General features: G+C 48.6%; 1 protein-coding gene across 6 annotated transcripts in view; it reads right to left on the bottom strand.

The window, feature by feature from the left end:
- The window catches only part of ADAMTS14 (ADAM metallopeptidase with thrombospondin type 1 motif 14), a 107,954-nt gene that overhangs the window by 12,041 nt on the left and 75,229 nt on the right, over positions 1 to 20,684 (bottom strand). For 3 of the 6 annotated variants that reach the window (XM_007524141.3, XM_016188577.2, XM_060199697.1), the window contains 9 exons: positions 20,532 to 20,680; positions 16,479 to 16,654; positions 13,473 to 13,606; positions 13,001 to 13,124; positions 10,323 to 10,403; positions 6,857 to 7,020; positions 2,848 to 3,016; positions 2,338 to 2,470; positions 1,184 to 1,391 (listed from right to left, as the gene is read on the bottom strand). In XM_007524141.3, coding sequence (XP_007524203.2) covers positions 1,184 to 1,391; positions 2,338 to 2,470; positions 2,848 to 3,016; positions 6,857 to 7,020; positions 10,323 to 10,403; positions 13,001 to 13,124; positions 13,473 to 13,606; positions 16,479 to 16,654; positions 20,532 to 20,680 — 1,338 coding nt within the window. Of the gene's footprint in view, positions 1 to 1,183; positions 1,392 to 2,337; positions 2,471 to 2,847; positions 3,017 to 4,784; positions 5,049 to 6,856; positions 7,021 to 10,322; positions 10,404 to 13,000; positions 13,125 to 13,472; positions 13,607 to 16,478; positions 16,655 to 20,531; positions 20,681 to 20,684 lie in introns of those variants that run through there. The other 3 variants (XR_009552050.1, XR_009552045.1, XM_060199841.1) reach the window with 2 other exon arrangements.

Raw genomic sequence — 20,684 nt, 5'->3', positions numbered from 1 at the left:
TTTTAATCTTTATTATCTTTATTTATTTATTGGATTGAAATAGCCAGAAATCAAGAGTGAAGGGAATGATAGAGAAAGAGAGAGACACCTGCAGCCCTGCTTCACCACTCACAAAGTTTTACTCCTGCAGATGGGGGCTGGAGGCTGGAACCAGGTCCCTTGCATTGTAACCTTCACTCAACCAGGTGTGCCACCACACAACCTCCCCCACCCTCTTTCTTTCCTTCCTTCCTTCCTTCCTTCCTTCCTTCCTTCCTTCCTTTCATTTTTCTTCTTTCTTACTTCCTCCCCTCCCTCCTTTCTTCCCTTCACGCTTTTTACATTTCAAGCCCTTGTTTATTTCAACATTTTCTCTTATCCTATTGGCAGAACAAGCCACACAGCCAAACCTCATATTGATGGCATGAGAAGTAAACTTGCCCACAGTAAGAAGGAGAGAGGAACAATAACCCACACATCACTTGTCAGTCTTGAGAGCTCCAGATATGGTTTTCATTGCCCTTGATGTTCTGAGTTACTGTTCTCTGTTAACCCAGGTTTTATCCCCCTCCACAACTCTTTATTGATCTACTTGTGCATTAGCTTAGAGAACATGGCTGTGTATCCGTTTCAGCTCTGGCTCACTTCTTCCTGTCTTCGAGAAAAATATCACCTCTTCAAAGAAGTCCTCCATGATCACCCCTGGCTTTAGATCACATGTCCATGAACTGCCTACACTATCCGAACTACAACCTGAGAAATACTTTTGTTACTGAAATACTTTTAGTCTTTTGTTTCTTTTCTCTCTCTTATGTCTTACTCACCGGACTATAAGTCCCACAAGGACAGGAATCAAGTCTGGTGGAGGGTGGATTATGGAATTCCTAGTCCAGTGTGCCTAGTATGTAGTTGATGCTCAGTACATATTTCTTGAATTCAAACTGGCCTCCCCGCTCTGAGTGAAAGTGAGAACAGCAAATGGGTGCAAAGGCCTAGCTCAGGGTCAAGCCCAGTGCACATGGGATCTGATCAGCTCAGGTTTGAGAAAGTCCAGATCACATGTGGGGAGAGAAATTCAGCCATGAAGACTCCATCTGCATGGAGCACAGACACTATCAGAAGCCCCCACACCCAGTTCCCTATGTCCAGACAAGGTCCCCTCTGACCAGACCCCCCCCCCCCCCGTCCTCTGAAGATAACTCACCTGAGACCATGCTCCCATCCGCCACTGGGCTGGACAGGGCACTCGGAGGCAGGGCCGCCGGGCCTCAGGCCGGTCCCCAGAGCAGGCTTTGGCTGGCATGGCCTTGCGGGTGCCGTTGGAGAGGGGCAGAAAGCACTGCACCCCCCGAGTCTGCACTCCCAGCTTGCCACAGCTCCGACTGCATGCGCCCCATTCCTCTGTCACCCACCTGGAGACAGACAGGATGGATGGAAGGTAGAAGGGGAGGATCAATCCCAGGGACACCCTCATGCCTCTGCAGAGGTCATTTAGTCTCCCCTAGCTTCTCATCTGAAAAATGAGGCAGGATACACATTTAAAAGCCAGGCCTGCACACCCTTGAGCCAGACAGTAACTCCCCTCCCTCAGTCTCAGTTACCCCTTCTTCACATCAGGAGTCTCTCTACCTGTGTGTCACTGGGTGCTGGCACTGTCCTAGGTGCTGGGAAAGGCAAAAAGTCTTGGAGTCTGCAATCTCTCTCTCTCTCTCTCTCTCTCTCACACACACACACACGCACACCCTCATGCCTCGTGACACTTAAAGGACATTACATACACACAGCACTTGGCAGAGAGCAGGGAACACATGAGGCGCTGTGTCTATCCAGCAGCACCACAGAGCTTGGGTGCTCGTCAGTTAAGAGAGTGGCCCATCAGTGTCTCAGCCATAGCTGTCCAGGTGGCCCCTTCCTAAGAGGAGGAAAGGGAGGAGAAACAGAAGGGAGGAGAGAGGGAGGGAGGGGAAAGAAGAAAAAGCCCCCAAGCTTCACTTGGCAGCTATAGACAGGTGATCTGTGCTGGCCAAGTGAACCGCAGATGCACAGGGATTTGTCAGAAAGTAACAGTGTGAAGAAGACATGAAACAAGCACAGGGCCAGAGAGACCGCCTGCCGGGTACACGCCTTGCCGTGCACGTGGGCCGGGTGTGAGCTCTAGCACCACATGAAAGGGCTCCGGTGCCGAGATCTCTTGTGCTCTCTCTTTTTCTCTCACTCTCCAGAGGCAACGAGAGCAGAGCCAGAAGTCCCAGCTGCAGGAGGGGAGCCAGAAGTCCCTGCTGCAGGGCTGGAGGAGGCAGGTGTACCTAAGGGGCCTGACCCCCAGCCAGCTCCTGCCCCTCCCCCAGAAGCACTCACTCGGGCTGGGCACAGGGGTGCTGGTTGCAACGCCTGCGGATGGGCTTAGGCCGCTTCCTCTGCTCACACAGGTGCCGTGACACCATGTGGTGGTCCCGGCGGCGCCTGCAGCCGTATTTGGTGAACTGGATGCCTGTGGGGAGAGGAGGCTGCCCTGAGTCTGGTCCCACCCACTCCCTGGGATCCCAGGATGGTAAGCTCTGGAGGACCCCTGTGCCCTAGCCACTGCCTTCCTTAACCAGCCCCTTTCACTTATCCCCTGTATGAAGGGTGGAGGCGTGGCTCTGCACAGCTGGCGGGAGATCACAGGACAAGACACCCTTTTTAGACACTGCCCTGCACCCAGCCCCATGTCAGAGGCCCTGCCTGGACAAGCTTCCACAGCTCAGAGGAGAAAGGGAGGCATGAGCTGGGACTCATCCAGTGGTGCCAATGTCAGCTCCCAAGCATCCCAGTTCCTCTCCCTCCAAGAGGCGCCCCCTTGTGGCCACCAGGCAGCCCAGCTGATACCTCCTCCACAGGTCCTGGTGCAGGGGGCCCAGCTCTTGAGGGCCCACTCATAGGTGTCTGTCTCTTCCAGGAGCACGTTGTTGCTCCCAATAAGGGGCAGCAGGTCCTCGTGGATGACATACTTGTAGGCCAGGCTGCTGCGGGGGCCGCCCTTTGCCGGGGGGAACACCTGAGAGGAGATGAGTGAGTGACACAGACTGGAGCCAGAGAGACTGGGGCAGCATAGGGCAAGGAACTGAAGGGACTCTGAAGAACTGGAGACAGAAGCAGAACCTGTGGCAGCCAGCAGGGGGCAGTGGTGCAGGCGACGTCACAGCTGCTGTCAGACAAAGTCCAAACAGACTGGAACCTACTGCAGAGCAGGAAGTTCTTAACTAAACCAAAGCTATTTGTTGATAATTTGAAGACTTATTAACTATACTACAAATACACAAATATTACCTGGGGACAATAGAATGTACTTCCCCAGGGGAAGTACATAGTGACAGCAATTATGGCAGTGAGTGTGACAAGACTAAAAATGGCCTAGGAGCAGAAGCTGTTGTACCCACTGAAAGGCTTTCAGAAAAGGAGCTACTTATCACCATTACAGCTTCTCACTCAGCTGGACTCAGACCAGAAGCCAGAATTACAGCTCATAGTGTGAGTGACAGACTGTGGTCTTCACCTACTTATAAAAAGGCTCTAGTTTACCCTCACCCACAAACCCCCTGCTTCCACTTATAGGCATCCATGATGAGTATAAAGGTTGTCCAGCTAAACAGTTATATATGGGTAGAAGTTAGTAAACTTTCATATAGCTAAAAGTTAGTGAACTTTTACATATGTAAAGGTTAACCAGAAGAGAGCCCCCATGATGTGTGCTTACTTTACAGCAGAAGATTTCTTTACATGGACAGACTACTATATTACAAAAAAAAAAAAAAACTGGTTTATGATCTAGTTAGACCCATCCAAGAATAGGTTAAGAAGAAAAGCCATTATATTTAGTTCTAGGGAGAAATGTTTATTTATATAGAAGGTCACAACAGGGAGATGGTCAAAGCACAGATGGTCATTTCAAGGGAACTTTCAAGGGAAAATTTAGACTACTCCAGACCCAGGAAACTTTCAAGGGAAGATTTAAGCTACCCCAAAGCCAAGAAACTTTCAAGGGGAGATCAGGATGCCCCAGACCTAGGGAACTTTCTAAGGAAAACATACCTATAATAATAATAATGTTGTTGTTTAAGGTTATTCTTGATGTTAATGAAAACAATTATACATGATGTCACCTGTATCCTTAATGTTAATGAAAACAATCTTACATGATGTCAACTATATCCAAGCAAAAAGTGTTTAAAAATAAACCTCTGCAGAGGGACGACAGAGACACTTCTCTCCTGCACCAAAAGGAGCTGACATGTCACTCACTTCTTCTTCAGCACCAACTCCCCCTTTTCCTCAGGGACTCTTAATTTCTGTCGCCGGGGCTGGCTCCTGGCAGGGCAGCACCAACAGTGACCCAGAGAAGCTGTGGGACCAGCAGCCACTCAGCAGTACTCAGGCTGAGTACCTACTGTGTGCCCATCAGAGCTTTGCCTCCCACAGACATCTTAACTTGCACTGTTCCTGTAGAGTTGGGGACCCACACATAAATAATTTTGTTTGTTTCTAAGACAGAGAACCAGAGCATCACTCTGGCCAGGGATTGAATTCAGGACCTCATGCTTGAGAGTCCAAGGCTTTATGCGTTGCACCCCCCACTCCGGATCACACATGCATGATTATACACCATTCCAGGGCAAGACAGAGAAAGAGGAAGAGCTACCACAGCTACCACTCCCATGAAGGGTCAGGGCTCAAACCTAGGTCACCTGTAAGACAAGTCAGGTCCCTACCCAGTGAAACATCTCAGACTCCAGACCTACGTTCTAGCGAGGGCTGCGATTATACCTGCAGGGCCTTCCTGCTCACCACAGGAGCCATACTGTCTGCCTGTAGATGGTGTGCAGTGCAGCCGGGGGACTACATTCTCCGCAGATACTGCAAGCGCACTCTCCCTTCCTGCAGCCCACCTCCTCATTTCTAGGTGGTGTACTTTGGGAGCCAGCAATTCCCATGAAGCCCCATTTATCTCCTCTTTTGGTGTTCGTGCATTTGGCGTCATACCCACGAGTGTAAGGCGAGGACACTGAGTCATGTTTTCTCACAGGCTTTGTCTGTTTTGAGTTATAAGTTTTACATGAGTATGATGTAGGAATCCAGTTTCATTCCTTTGCATATGAATTTCTGACTATTCTTAGCACCATTCAGTTGAAGAGATTCATCTTCCCCACTAAATGATCTTGGTACCCTCCTTGCAAGTCAGGGTCCAGGTGGTGGCGTCCCCAGTTGAGCACACACATGCCAGCACCTGGGTTGAAGCCCCTGATCCCTACCTGCAGGGGGGAAGCTTCACAAGCAGTGAAGTAGTGCTATAGGTGTTTCTCCTCTCTGCTCCTTTTCCCCTCTCCAGCACTGAGCCCCAGGGAGAACCCTGGATGATAACCCTGTCTTGTCCTGGAATGGTGTATAGTCATGGATGTATGATCCGGAGGGTGTGTGTGTGTGCACTGGATAAAGCTTTGTACTCTCAGTCATGAAGTCCTGAGTTCATTCCCTGGCCAGAGTGATGCTCTGGTTCTCTGTCTCATAAACAAACAAACAAAACAAGTGTGAATCCCTAAGTCTATAGAAAGAAGGAAAGAGAGAGAGGTCAGTTGATGATAGTTAATATGAGTAGTTTGTAAATAGAAGATGAAGAGAAAAATACATATTGGGTCCAAAAAATAGCTCACTTGGATAGTGTTCCTGCTTTGCTACAAACACAAGTGAAGTTCCAGCCTGGCCCTCACTGCACTGGAGGAAGGTGCAGTGCTTTTATCTCCCCCCCTTCCTCCTCTCCCTCTCTCCCTCTACATATATAATTTAAAAATTGGCTTAGAGCAGTGAAGCCAATCTTGTCAGAATGACAAAAAAGAGAAATAAAGGAAGAAAGAAAGAGAGGAAAAAAGAAAGATATGAAAAGAAAAATGGAGGAAGGAAGAAAGAAGAAAAAAAGAAAGTGGGGTCAGGCAGTGGCGCAGCGGGTTAAGCGCACATGGCCTGAAGCGCAAGGACCAGCGTAAGGATCCTGGTTTGAGCCCCCGGCTCCCCACCTGCAGGGGAGTCGCCTCACAGGCAGTGAAGCAGGTCTGCAGGTGTCTGTCTTTCTCTCCCCCTCTCTGTCTTCCCCTCCTCTCTCCATTTCTCTCTGTCCTATCCAAGAAAACAAGAAAAAGAAGAAGAGGAAGAAGAAAGAGAGAAAGAAAGAAAAGAAGAAAGAGAGAGAGGAAGGAAGGAAGAAAGGAAGAAAGAGAGGAGAGGAGAAAAGAAAGGAAGAGATTGCATGCTGGAACTGCATCACCATGCTCAGACCTTGACCTCCAGGACCATCCAATTGTTGAGGGCAGTGCTGGGCTCAAAGCCTGGTCCCCTGCCACCAGCCAATGCCAAGGGCACTTCAGCCTGGACCTCCTCCTGGTCTAGTTCCTGGGCTAACAATCCTGGCTCCACAAGCCTTCGCCTGTGGTACCAGCAGGGTGTGCTCCAACTGGGACAGTGATGCCACCCCCCTGGGATGCTGGCAGTGCCAGAAGGTCCCTTTGGGTCAGCTGCCCCCAAAGGGCAGCCTGGAGTGGCTCACTGGCAGTGCTGACACTGGAAGATGCCAGGTGACAGGGAGCCAGCACGGTCCCTTCCACTGCTCCCAGGGCCCAGTCCTCAAGGCATTAAGAGACAAGGTCCCAGTGTGTGGGGTCTCTGGTCTGACAGTGAGACAGCCACTGCATTGCCCCCCCCACCCCCCTCGCTTGCCACACCACCAGCCTTGCAGTCTCTAAGCACAGAGGGCACCGTGGTCTTGCCCAGCTCCTGGAGACACTGGAAGGGGGGGGGATCCCAGCTTGGCAGAGGCACAGCCAGGGCACACATGCAGGGTGAGGCTCACCATGGTGGCAATGGCTTCAGGCAGAGGCCCACTGGTCCTGACGCTCTCCTTGGCCTCCTGCACTGAGTACTCCCACTCCAGGCCCATTGCTGTGAAGGTCCGGCTGACGGCTTCCTTGCCCTTGGGGTTGAGGATGAAGACGCCTGTGATCTGGTTCTTCACCACTGGCCGGGGGAGAGGGCACACAGAGTTTTGCCCCCTTCCACAGGAATGTGAGCTGGGCCTGCTGGAGGCCTCGAAGCCTTCCCAGAAGCCCCTCAGAACCTCCTGCTGCTTCCTCCCACCATAGCCCTTCCCCCAATCACACGGGACACCACACAGCCCCCAACACATCAGCCCTGCCTCCAACCCTGATTCACAACACATCTCCCTCCTTCAGCCTCCTCTCAGACATCCTGCCTGACTGATCTCCACCCATATTTAAGGCTCAGCACAGTTCCTCCCTCTGCCACAAAATCCTCTTTGAGTGTCTGATCCTCAGGGATTTTATTTTCCCTTCTGGGAGGCCTAATAGCAGAACACGGAGGTTACGCATCAGATTGATGGTGAGCTGGGAGGTGGCACAGTTGACACATAATTTACAAGCATGAGATTCCTGAGGTCTAACCCTGACATCACGTGCCAGAGCACTGCTCTGGCTCGCTCTATCATTAACAAAGAAATCAATCTTAAAAAAAAATCAAATTGACAGTGGGGAAGTTACCTAGCTCCCCATGCTGCCTCAGTTTGACCATGTGTAAAATGGCAATGATAACTGGACCTAACTCACGGACAGCCGCCCCATGCAGATAACAGCACAGGGGAGGCCTTGGGACTGTTAAAGGAGCCCATCTATGTAGAGAATTAATCAAAGTGCACGGCACGCAGCGGGCACTCAGCAATCCGTAGGCATGACTTCCTGAGGCCAGGGAAGTAGCCAGGGTCCAGTACAGCATGTGTCTTATGTGTACGAGGCCCTGGGTTAGTGCACATGAGAGCCAGAGACAAAACAAACAATGTTATGAGTGGTGGAATGATGCAATGGTGCTTTGAGCCTCAGTTTCCCCTTAGGCCTCTTCCTTGTCTGGACTGCACTACTGGTCCCTTCCTGAGCACAGGCAGGAATCAATGACAGCCGTGCTCACATACCAGCCTGGGCACCGATGTAAGGGGTGTAAGTTCTCCAGCAGAATTTCACATTCTTGGGGAGATATTAAGTGGACGATAAGCTGAAAATATGAGGGTGTGCCTTTTTTTGCAGCATCGGAGCCTGCCCAAACTGTTGTTCTGCATTCAGATCTATGATGAGTCAGTACCAAGCTTGTGATGTGGTGGACACAGAAGGTGAGGAGGGCCTCTGTGACATGCCAAGGTCAGGAGCCACCAGCATCCACACCCTCTCTGAGAGTGGGAGGACCCAGCAGGACCACTTCACTCCACACCATACTTAGGAGGGTGACTAGACAAACAGTCCACGTGCCAGACAAGTCGGCCTGGGAAGTGGACAGCTCAACGCCTTCCTTCCACCACACACTCCAGGCTGTGCACTTGCCACCATAATCTAATTCCAGAACACATGCATCACTGCCCAAAGGAATCTGAGCCCCACTGGCCACTACTCCCCACTTCCCTCCCCTGGCCTCTGACAGCCACAAGGTAGATCTACTCGCTCTAGCTTTCTGGATCTGCCAGTTCTGGAGATGTTTACAGTCACACTGATGGCCAAAAACTGAACAAAGCAAAGAAATAAAAATAAAATAAAATAAAAAACCACACACACCTCCCCCATTACTTGGACTTTCTTTTTTTTACCAGAGCACTTACCAGCTCTGGCTTATGGTGGTGCAGGGGAACTGAACCTGGGACTTTGGAGTCTCAGGCATGAGAATCTCTTTCCATAACTATTATGATATCCACCCCTGCCCTTACCTGAACATTCTTTTTTTTTTTTTTGCCTCCAAGGCTCAGTGCCCATACTATGAATCCACTGCTCCTGTGGCCATGTTTTCCATTTCTTTATATGTATATAACAGAAAAAGATTGATTGAAAGGGAGGGGGGATAGAAAGGAAAAGAGACAGAGAGATCCCTGCAGACCTGCTTCACCACTTGTGAGGTGACCCGCGCCCTGCAAGTGGGGAGTAGGGGTCTTGAACCGAGATCCTTGTTGCAGGTCCTTGTGCTTCATACTGTGTGCACTTAGCCCAGTGCGCCACTGCCCAGCTCCCTTACTTGAACATTCTTAACTTGAATTTCAATTATTTATTTTGGGATGGTGATTTCATGGATCATTTATTTTGGTATACTGGGGCCTCACACTTACATGATCTCACTATTCCCAGGTCACTTTTTTATTCAGGTTTAGAGAGAGAGAGAGAGAAGGAGTGAGACCACAGTGACAGAACAGGCTGGTGTCCTGGCTTCCCATATAGTATCAGGACCTGAGCCTGGGCCACGCTCATGATGAGGTAGAAGCCCTACCCCATGAGCTACTCCCCTAGTCCCAGGTGTTCATTGTAATCTCTCTTGGTTGTATAGTTACAAGTATAAAAAGGACAAGTACCAGGGGCCAGGCGGTGGCACACCCAGTTAAACGTACATAGTACTAAGTACAAGGATCTGGCTTCGAGCCCCTGCTCCCCACCTGTACGGGGGGGGGGGGGGTTTCAAAAGCAGAGGAGCATGTCTGCTGGTGTCTCTCCTTCTCTCTTCCTCTCTATCTCCCTCCTTCCCTCTCAATTTCTCTCCGTCCTAGCCAATAAAATGGACACAAATGGCTGCTAGGAGCAATGGACTCATAGTTCCAGCATGAAGCCCCAGCAATAACTCTGGAGGCGATAAATAAATAAATAAATAAATAAATAGGCAGGCTTCTCTCTTAACGACTATGGAGCTCATCATTGCAGTGAACACAATGTACAGTCCCTGAAGGAGACTGCAAAAACAGCTACAAATTCCTCCTGTTTCTGTCTGCAAAGCCCTTGGCACCATGTCATGAGTACTCTTTTCCATCAAGACAGTCTGCGTCTTCCTCTGGCAACTGGACTTAGCCACGAGACTTGTTTAGTTCACTGGAGAGCAGAAAGCACAAGGAAACAGAGGCTGGAAACACAGGGGGTTGTTAGTCCACTGTAACCACTGCTGAGGCCAGTGTGACAAGCACCATGTGAATGGTATTGGGCTTTCTGCTTGGACCTGGCCCTGTCATTCCCTGAAGTCAGCTGACAAGCAGAACCAAACAGCCTCCACAAGGCCTGCCAGCTAACTGCACCTTCCGGAGTACCCAGGCAGCCCGTAGCAGAAGCACCCATCTAAGCCCACCTCAAAATAAGGATCCACAGGAAACAAAAATAAAAAAGGGTCTCTGTTATTATTCCACATGGGAAGTCCCCCTTGTATTTCAAATCACTCCTCTGCTCTCTCAGCTCCCCCAGATTAAGGCTGGCCCCCAGGCCGGTCCGCCGCTCTCCCTGCACCCCAGAACTCACCAATGTGGTGGGGGGTCTTCTCCAGCAGCTCGATCTGGATGTGCCTGGCACCTGCTGGGATCTGCACAAGCTTGACAGCTCCTTCCAGGGGGGGAGGAGCCAGAAGAGATGTGAGCATCTAAGCTAGTGGGTTCATCACCTGGCAGCCCCCACCCCCCCAGGGGCCTGGATGTCCGGCTCCTCATCTATGGCACAAGGATGAGAGTCCTAAATGAGATGCTCCAGCTTGGAGTGCCCATGGGTCCTAAGGAGCTCTGCGTGAGTGCTAGCTGCCTGCCATTTCCTCTTTTCTTGGCTTTCCTCCTCTCCTCTGTTTTTCTCTCCCACCTTATGCTACTGGAAGGATTTAGATGAAACTGACTGTGAAGATCCTGCTAGTTGCCCTTATCGCCTTCTCACCTTCCCCCAGTGGAAACAAACAGCCCTCAGAGCCAGCAGCCCTCCCCTCACATGAGAGGTGAGGCAAAGCTGCAAGGACACCAGTGAAGGAATGAATCTGATTCATACCCACATGGAAAGGCTTGATGGGATATACACACTCCATGGAATACTACTCTGCAATAAAAAGGTGATAGTGTGTCATTTGGGGGGACAAAATGGATGGAACTGAAGTGATTATGCTTAGCAAAGTAAGTAAAGATATGAAAGACAACTACTGGATGGTTTTACTCATGTGGCATCTAGAGAACTGAAACACATGAACTTAACAAAAAACAGAAGGAAATAAACTGCCTCTACAGTTTTATGAGAACTGCAGTGGTTATTGATGGGAAGGTGAAGACACAGAACTTTCATGGCGTGGAACTATACCCTATAATTTTCTAATCTGCTATTAGTTACAAATCGTGTGTGTGTGTGTGTGTGTGTGTGTGTGTGTGTGTGTGTGTGTGTAGAAGATGTAACTGAAACGTTTATCTGGAACCAGAAAAGACCTAGAATTGCCAAAACAATCTTGAGAAGAAAGAACAGAAATGGAGGCATCACACTCCCAGATCTCAAATTGTATTATAGGACCATTGTCATCAAAACTGCTTGGTACTGGAACATGAATAGACACATTGACCAGTAGAATAGAATTGAGAGCCCAGAAGTGAGCCCCCACACCTATGGGCATCTAATCTTTGACAAAGGTGCCCAGAATATTAAATGGGGAAAGGAACATCTCTTCAAAAAATGATGTTGGGAAAATTAGGTTGAAACATGTAGAATAATAAAGCTGAACCACTATATTTGACCAAACACAAAAGTAAATTCAAAATGGATCAAGGACTTGAATATCAGACCAGAAACTATCAAGTACTTAGAGGAAAATATTGGCAGAACTCTATTCCGTAAAAATGTAAGGACATCTTCAATGAAACAAATCAAGTCACAAAGAAGACTAAATCAAAAATAAACCAATGGGACTACATCAAATTGAAAAGCTTCTGCAAAGCAAAAGAAACCACCAGCCAAACAAAGAGACCTCTCACAGAATAGGAGAAGATCTTTACATGCCATACATCAGACAAGAGGATAATAACCAAAAAGATTTGTGTATACCCATGTTTAAAGCAGCACAATTAGCAGTAACAGCTAAAAACCTGGAGGCTATCCAGGTGTCCAAAAACAGATGAGTGGCTGACTAAACTGTAGTATTTATACACAATGGAATACTACTTAGGTATTAAAAATGGTGAATTCGCCTTCTTTACCCCATCTTTGGTGGAGCCTGAAGAAATCAGGTTAAGTGAGATAAGTCAGAAACAAAAGGTTGAGTATAGGATAATCTCATTCAAAAACAGAAGTTGAAAAACAAGATCAGAAGGGAAAACTCTAAGCAGAACTTGGACTGGAGTTGGTGTATTGCACCAGCGTAAAAGACTCTGGGGTGGTGGGGGGAGGGTTCAGGTCCTGGATCATGATGGCAGAGGAGGACTTAGTGGGGGTCGAAATGTTTTACAGAAAACTTGGAAATGTTATGCATGTACAAACTATTGTATTTTACTGTCAACTGTAAACCATTAATCCCCCAATAAAGAAAAAGAGAGAGAGAGAGAGATTGCTAGTTGATCCACCCAGCCGTAGGTTTGACCAGATTAAAGTTGAGGAGAAGACCTCAAAGGTATCAGAAGTCTGTGGACTGGAGATGGCACAGGGACTAGAGTGTTGGTTCGGAAAGTGTGAGCTACTGAGTTTGATCGCTAGCACTGCATGTACCAGAGCTCTCTCTTGTTAATAAATTTTAATTCTCCCTCCCCCTATTTTTTTTAATTTAAAAAGGTCCCAGGGGGAGTCGGGCAGTAGCGAACGTGGCGCAAAGAGCAAGGATCAGCATAAAGATTCCAGTTCAAGCCCCTGGCTCCCCAAGCGCAAGGACCTGCAGAGGAGTCACTTCACAAGCCGTGAAGCAGGTCTGCAGATATTTCTCTGTCTCTCCCCCTCTCTGTCTTCCCCTCCTCTCTCCATTTCTCTCTGTCCTATCTAATAATGACGACATCAATAACAACAATAATAACTACAACAACAATAAAAACAAGACAACAAAGGCAACAAAAGGGAAAATAAATAAATAATTTTTTTAAAAATGTCCCAGGAATCAAAGCAGAAGGCAGCAAAGGCTTTAAAAACATGGACCCAGACTGGCCCAGAGCTACAGCCTCTCTTGTTCACCCCCCTCCCAGTGCCAGCCTGCTCACCTGCCAGCTTGGAGGCCTTGCCCAGTGTCCCCTTCACAGTCCTGCAGTGGGAGTTGTCACCGCCACAGACCCCGCACTTGTCATCTGCCTTCATGGACCCCACCTCCTTGTCACAGCCGACAGGCTAGGGCAGAGTTGGTGTCAACAGAAGGCAGCTTCTCTACCCTGCCACCTGGCTCCTTCCCAGGCCCTCAGGCCCCCAGGCCCTGGGTGTGAGGGATCTTGGACAAGGGGTATCTGTGAACAGGGCTCTGCGCCATGCTACCATGTGACCCAGGCAAGGTCTTAAGCCTGGCACACTCCTTTCCCCTCAGACAGGGCTGGGTGACAACCCCTTTGCAGCATCCCCAGTTATATTGAAGTCACAGCTGCGGAAGGTGAGGCTATGTTTGGTTTCCTAGGGAGTGGGAGGAAGGGCAGGAGGAGCAGCCCTCTGGTCTTCTGGGGCTGGGGCATCCTGGAGGGCACCCACCACACACTCTCCACGGGCACAGACACTATACGGGTCCCGGTAGCTGCAGCGTGTCCCATCATGGACCACGTGGTTCATGAAGACGACGTCCCCTGTGTCTTCTGACTGGCAGATCAGCTCACACTTCTGGGCATCTGTGAGAAGAGGGGATGTGCAAAGGCCCTGCTGGACTGGGAGGACACCGACTGGCCAGGATGGCATCAGCCCAAGGCCCCAGCAAGAAGCTCTCCGACTCCACTCTGGGCAGTTGGGGGTGGGGGGAGCACTGCAGTGGAGGTGGAGCTTAAAATCCTCAAAGTCCAAGGGTGCAAGGCAGATTGGAGCCTAGGCCTCACAAATTGAAAGGGAATTCTGTGATGTGATCTCTAATTTTAAAGAAGTTTTTATTATCTTTATTTATTGGATAGAAACAGCCAGAAATCAAGAGGAAGGGGGAAACAGGGAGGGAGAGAAACAGAAAAACACCTGCTGACTCACTTCACCTCTTGCAAAGCTTCCACCCTGCAAGTGGTGACTGGGGGCTTGAACCCAAGTCTTTGCACATTGTAACATGTATGCTCAACCAGGTGCGCAACCACCCTGCCCAAACAGTGATTTCTTTTTAAATATATATTTTAATTTATTTACTACTGGATAGAAACAGAGAGAAACTGAGAGGAAAAGGGTAGGATGGAGAGGGAGAGACAGAGAGACACCTGCAGCCCTACTTCACCCCTGCAGGTGGGAACCGGGCGCTTGAACCTGCATCCTTGCACACTGTAATGTATGCACTTAACCAGGTGCGCCACCACCTGCCCCCTCCACCCATTTCTCTCTCCTCATCACTGTTGTGACAATTATTTACTATCCATGTGACCCTGGACAAATTATCTGATCTCTCTGAATTTGTTCCTTATTTATTAATCCTGAAGAGTCAAATGCTACTTCAGGCTATTGAGGAAAAAAAAAGTGGCAATTAAATAGCAGCAAACCAAGACTTAGTGGATGTTTCCAGTGTGCTAGGTATCTTTACATACTTTTCACTGCACAACTTTAAATGCCTTTTGTGAATGAACTCTTTAAGCCCCTCAGCCCACCAAGGAGGGGAATGCTAGTATTATTCAAACTGAGGACCAGAAAGGTGAAGAAATTTGCTCAGTGATACACAGCCACATGGTGACCAGAAGAGTCAAGATTCCAGCCAGGTAGAATCTTGTCTGACATCTATATATACTTCACCTGTGATGAAATGGCACTGTCTCTTAACAAGCTTGTGAACATTGAAAGCTGTGTGAAAGACAGCTGGTCAGTGCTGGGTTTTTTTTTTTAAGATTTTATTTATTTATTAACAAGAAAGATAGGAGGAGAGAAAGAACCAGACATCTTTCTGGTACATGTGCTGCCAGGGATCAAACTCAGGACTTCATGCTTGAGAGTCCAACACTTTATCCACTACACCACCTCCCAGACCACTGTGCTGGGTTTCATGAAGTGGAGTACAGTGAGGGAGGAGACTGGGGCCTTTCTCATTCAGACAATTAAATGTTTTCTCCTAGGTTACTGGAGTCCTAAAAAGGAGATTCCAGAGAACATATAAACACTTGCTCTATTTCTTGGAGAAAAAAAATAAATAAGAAGGAAGTTGGAGTTTGGCTAGCTTCCTGGAATTTGTCTCAAAATTCTGAGAAAGCCTGAGTCCAGCAGCCTTAACATCCCATCACCACCCTGCCTTAACACCCCCTGGTTGTGGCTTGTTGTTTGGGGTTCTGGATGGACTTATAAGACTTTCAAAGCAAGCCACTTTCTCAGCCAAATCTCTACGGAACTGTGTGAGTGCTGGTTCATAATTCCTGGGATGCTGGGAGTTTGCTTTCTTCTCCCAGCATTTGGCATTTAAGTCAAGAGTCACAGCACCCAGCACAGGGATTCAGGCCGCTAATGGGACCAGGACTGGGGGACAGAGGCTCCCACCCTGCTGAATAAAGGTGCAGCTGGGACTCCTTGCAGCTGTGGGACAGAGCCAAGGGACAATGCAGGAAGCAGGTGTCTCCCTACCCAAGTGGGAGGAATCCAAGCAGAGTGGAGCGATTCCTACAGGACTGGAGAGTTCTGTGCACCAGGGAACTATGGAAAGACCCCTGACTTCCGACTCAAAGGTCATCATTCTAAGTGTCATCAAAGCACTGAGGGCTTCTGCCATGGATACTGCAGAGCCAGGTGGCAGTGTCATTTCAGGGCTCAGGAGTCTGCAGGGTAAGGCTGGGGTAGGCATCTGATGGTGGAAGAACCAGAGGCTGGAGCGGGAGCTGGGCTCCTAGGACTATGAGGAGTGTTCTGGCTACAAGCTCTAAGATGCTCAGATCCCAGCCTTTCTCAGGCCTTTCGCCACCACAGAAACGCTGCATAAACAGAGGCACTGGCGTGGTGACCTAAGGACATGACAGGTATCAGAACTGAGTCTGCCAGAGTATGGGACATGTGAGGAGTATCTAATCCCAACGACACTTATCCAGACATCTTAGGACACACTGCAAGGCCACAGCCCCCACTGTCACAGCCTCAATGACTCCTGGGAAGTGGGGCGTTTCCTCCCATGGGCAAGAATGTTAATCAAGGACACCTCTGGGGGCGCCCCCCCCCACACGGGGTTGAGTATGTGTTACAATGCATAAAGACTCAGGTTTGAGCCCCCAGTCCCCACCTGCAGGGGGAAAGCTTTGTGGGTGGTGAAGCAGTGTTGCAGGTGTCTCTCTGTCTCTCTCCCTCCCTACCACCCCTCCTCTCTTGATTTCTGGCTGTCTCTATCCAATAAATAAATAAATATAATAATAATAATTTTAAAAGGACACCTCTGACATGGGTGGTGGCTCCAAGTGACATACAATACAAAGGCCTTGACACAGCCACGTGCAATTCTGCCAGCTTGTGGTGCCACCTCTGCCCCTCCACCTTCACTGCAGGGTCCAGGCTGGGAGGAACTGCCTGAAATGTGGACCCAGCAGGCCTAAGGCAGCAGGGCTGGCTCACCGTTCTCAGGCTCATAGGGGACCCAGCTGTGCTTGGCGTCCTGGTGAAGGTAGTATGAGTTGCGCCTGGCACACTGCTGGGCCCGGAAGTCCTCGTAGGGCCCTGGACACTCATCACTGTTGCAGATCTGGTACTGGAACATGGGCCCAGAGCACAGGCGGCCTCCGTAGGCAGGGCTGGGGCAGACACAGAGCGACCAGGTGAGCACGCAAAGGCTGGGAAGCGCCAGGTTTTCCAAGAAACCACCAGGAGCAATTCAACCTTTCAGAGCAGCCTGAAAAGGGCTCTGCTGACATATAAACTAGACTGTCACCTCACTGTGTGCGGGCTGAGCCCAAACTCTTCCACACTCCTCTTTGCTTTTGGTGTCACTGGGGCTTCAGTACTCTGGACAAGGAGGGAGGGGCCGCTGGGCAGTGGTGTGACCAGTTGAGCACACATGTTACAGTGTGCAAAGACCCAGGTTCAAACCCCTGATCCCCACCATTAAGGGGGAATCTTCATGAGTGTTGAGCAGGTGTTTCTTTTTCTCTCTCTTGATTTCTGTCTCTACACAATAAATAAAATGAATAGATAAATGAGAGAGAGAGAGAGAGATCATAATACTAAGGTTCTTCCTTTCCCAGTACAGTGGAGGCCAGTCTGGAACTTGGGTCGCCCACACAGCAAAGCAGGTGCACTATCTAAGTGAGCTGTCTTGCCAACATCTTCCCTATCTCTCTTACTCTAAATTCTGGTGCATATCACCTACTCCACCGTGTGTGTGTGTGTGTGTGTGTGCGTGTGTGTGTGTGAGAGAGAGAGAGAGAGAGAGAGAGAGAAATTGACTGAAAGAATTTTGGTCCATACTTCCAGTGGGAGGAAATGACAGGGAGAAGATGACCAGAGGGCTCTGAACTCCAATTCCATCAGGACCCGGAGAGAGAAGAGGAAAAAAGGACATTTGGATGCAGTAATAGGTGTAGGTGTGACTTGGAAAGGAAGATGACATCATAGGGAAAAATGGGCAAATATATACAAATATAGACACATAGTTAGAAAAATAGCAGTTAATCCCTATCTGAAGCCTTAGAATTGCTATAGCTTACTTACAATGGAGGGACTGGGGATTCAGAACTCTGGGGGTGGGAACAGTGCAGAGTTGTACCCCTGTTACCTTGTAATTTTGCACTAAATCACTAATAAAAATTTAAAAAGAAAGATCAGGGAGTTGGGCGGTAACTCAGTAGGTTAAGTGCAGGTGGCGCAAAGCACAAGGACCAGCATAAGGATCCAGGTTCAAGCCTCCGGCTTCCCACCTTCAGGGGAGTCGCTTCACAGGCGGTGAAGCAGGTCTGCAGGTGTCTGTCTTTCTCTTGCCCTCTCTGTCTTCCCCTCCTCTCTCCATTTCTCTCTGTCCTATCCAACATCAACAACAATTATAACTACAACAATAAAACAACAAGGGCAACAAAAGGGACTAAATAAATAAATATTTTAAAAAAGAAAGACCAGTCTTCGTTGTTTTGTATATTCTTCCAATGATTACCTGGGGTGGCCATATAGCCATTACTCAATAAATCACTCAACTGTTTCTATTTTCACCCAGTTCCATTTAATATTAGAACAAAGTATGGAGTGAGAAAAGAGACTTGGATTTGTAATCAGAAGATCGTGCTTCCTGAGCATGTAGTTCTTATTCAAGTCACTTAGCTTTGCGATGTGTTGGCTTCCCTCTTTGAGGGGCCAGAGTACTTATTTTTGCAAGCCCTTGCCAGTGTCTATAAAGAATAAATTAGAAAAAGTATTTTTTAATGTTTATTTATTTATTTTCCCTTTTTGTTGCTCTTGTTGATTTTTTATTGTTGTTGTAGTTATTGTTGTTGTTATTGATGTCATCGTTGCTGGATAGGACAGAGAGAAATGGAGAGAGGAGGGGAAGACAGAGAGGGGGAGAGACAAAGAGACACCTGCAGACCTGCTTCACCGCTTGTGAAGTGACTCTGCTGCAGGTGGGGAGCCAGGGGCTCGAACCAGAATCCTTATGCGGGTCCTTGCGCTTCGTACCACATGTGCTTAACCTGCTGCACTACCGCCCGACTCCGAAGAAAATGTATTTTAAAACAATCTATAAATTAAGAGGAGTAGATTTTTAAAAAAGGGAGGGGTTCAGGTGCATAAAACTGCTGGTAGGTTGGACAGATCTGCTAGGAGAATTACACGGATTTATGTATCTAAGTCCTTCACATCCTGACTGGCACAAAGTGCTCAAAGCACTGTGATTATTCTCACAGTTATTCATTCTAAACAGCTGCCCTGTATTAAGTGAGTGATCTGTGCTGGGCACGGTGCTAAGAACACACATATTATTTCACTTTAGTCTCATAAAAAAAGTCATTCAACAAATGGAAGCTTTGATCGGGGGATAAACACTCATTAGTGCATGGGGGAGACAGCATGATGGTTATACAAAGAGACTCTCATGCCTGAGACTCCAAGGTCTCAGGTTCAGTCCTCCACGCTATCTTATGCCAGAGCTGAGCAGTGCTCAGGGAAAAAAAAATCCATCAGGACTAGAAGGTAGTTTACTCAGAGGAATGCCCTGAGCCTTTCTCCTCTCTCTCTTTCTTAATCCAGTTTTTTGTATTTTTAAATATTTCTTTATATTATTTATTTATTTAATAGGACAGAAAGAAATCAAGAGGGAAGGGAAGATAAGCAGAGAAAAAGAAAGACACCTGTAGCACTATTTTACCTCTACATGAAACATCTCCCTTATAGGTAGGGATTAGAGGATTGAACCTGGGTCCTTGTGTATTGTAACATGTGCATTCAAGCAGGTGTGCTGGGATGGCACTCTCTCTCTCTCTTCCTCTCTCTCTCTCTCACCACCAGAGTTACCACTGGGGCTCAGTGCTGGCACTACGAACCCACCTCTCCTGGAGACCATTTTTCCCCATTTTAGTCAATAGGACTGACAGAAATTGAGAGAGGAGGAGGAGATAGAGTGGGAGAGAAAAAGACAGACACCTGCTTTTGAAGCATCCCCCTTGCAGGTGGGGAGCCAGGGGGCTCAAATCTGGATCCTTGCGCAGGTCACTGTGTGCACTTAACCAGGTGCACACCGCCTGGCCTTTCTCTAACCCTAGTTTTCACGTTGAAGTAGAAGTCAGAAATCTGTCATTTGGATACAGTGACCTAACACAGGAATGGGAAGCACAGACGGCCCACTGCTAAGATGCTAGAGGAAAGTGACCTCTGGAGAATCCCTGGGATTGGAGGACCCTGCCATCTGGGGGAGCCACACCTGGCTCCCCAAGTAAAAATTTCCTGCATTCCTGGAGCTGCCTGGAGCCCACGCCAGCCCCTCTCCCTCGTGAAGCTTTCAAGAGTGCTTCTTCCCCTGACAGCTGTGACTGCGATGTACTAAAGCCCTGGACAGTTTGGTAGAGGAGAAGAGTCACACTAAGGAGATAAAAATGGAAACCCAGAGGGATAGAGAATGGGAAAGCTATCAGGGGAGGCGATGGGATATAGAGATCTGGTGGTGGGAATTGTGTGAAGCTGTACCCCTCCTATCCTATGGTTTTGTTAATGTCTCCTTTTTTAAATAAATAAATAAATAATGGAAAACCAGACTGCTTCCCCAAAAGGCTAAGGTTTGTGTTAGGGAAGTTTGATGTTAAATAGGTGAGTTAGGAAAACTGAAAGGAGATTTTTGTTTGTTTGTTGTTTACCACCATGGTTATTGCTGGGGCTCTGTGCCAGCAAGACTAATCCACTGCTCCTAGTGGCCTTTTTTTTTCTTTTCTTTTCTTTTCTTGTCCTTTTTTTTTTTTTTTAAATCCCTCAGCACCACCAGCTCAGCAGTGCTCTGGTAAAAAATAAAGTAAGTAATCAGACCTGAAGAGTCATTAATCAATGCAAATGGAAGGACTATAGCACCTCCCTCCCCGACAGCTGGGTCCCCTTCCTCTAGAGTACACATCCGCCTACACGGGCCCTCGTTGGTACCCCTGGAGGGAGCCCAGAAGAGTGCCCCCTGCCCTGCCCACCCCAGCCAGGCATACTCACGGGGGGTTGTCACAGCTCCGACTGCGAGATCGCACCCCACCCCCACACGACCGTGAACACGACCCAAACTTGGTCCAAGAACTCCAGCCTCCATCTTGCCCATAGGTTTGCTCCAGAGACTTCCAGATGCAGTGACCTTTGAAGCACCACTGG

Source organism: Erinaceus europaeus, chromosome 1 (genome assembly GCF_950295315.1).
Source record: "Erinaceus europaeus chromosome 1, mEriEur2.1, whole genome shotgun sequence".
In the NCBI taxonomy this organism is placed as follows: Eukaryota; Metazoa; Chordata; class Mammalia; order Eulipotyphla; family Erinaceidae; genus Erinaceus; species Erinaceus europaeus.
This window is presented reverse-complemented; position numbering and strand designations above follow the sequence as displayed.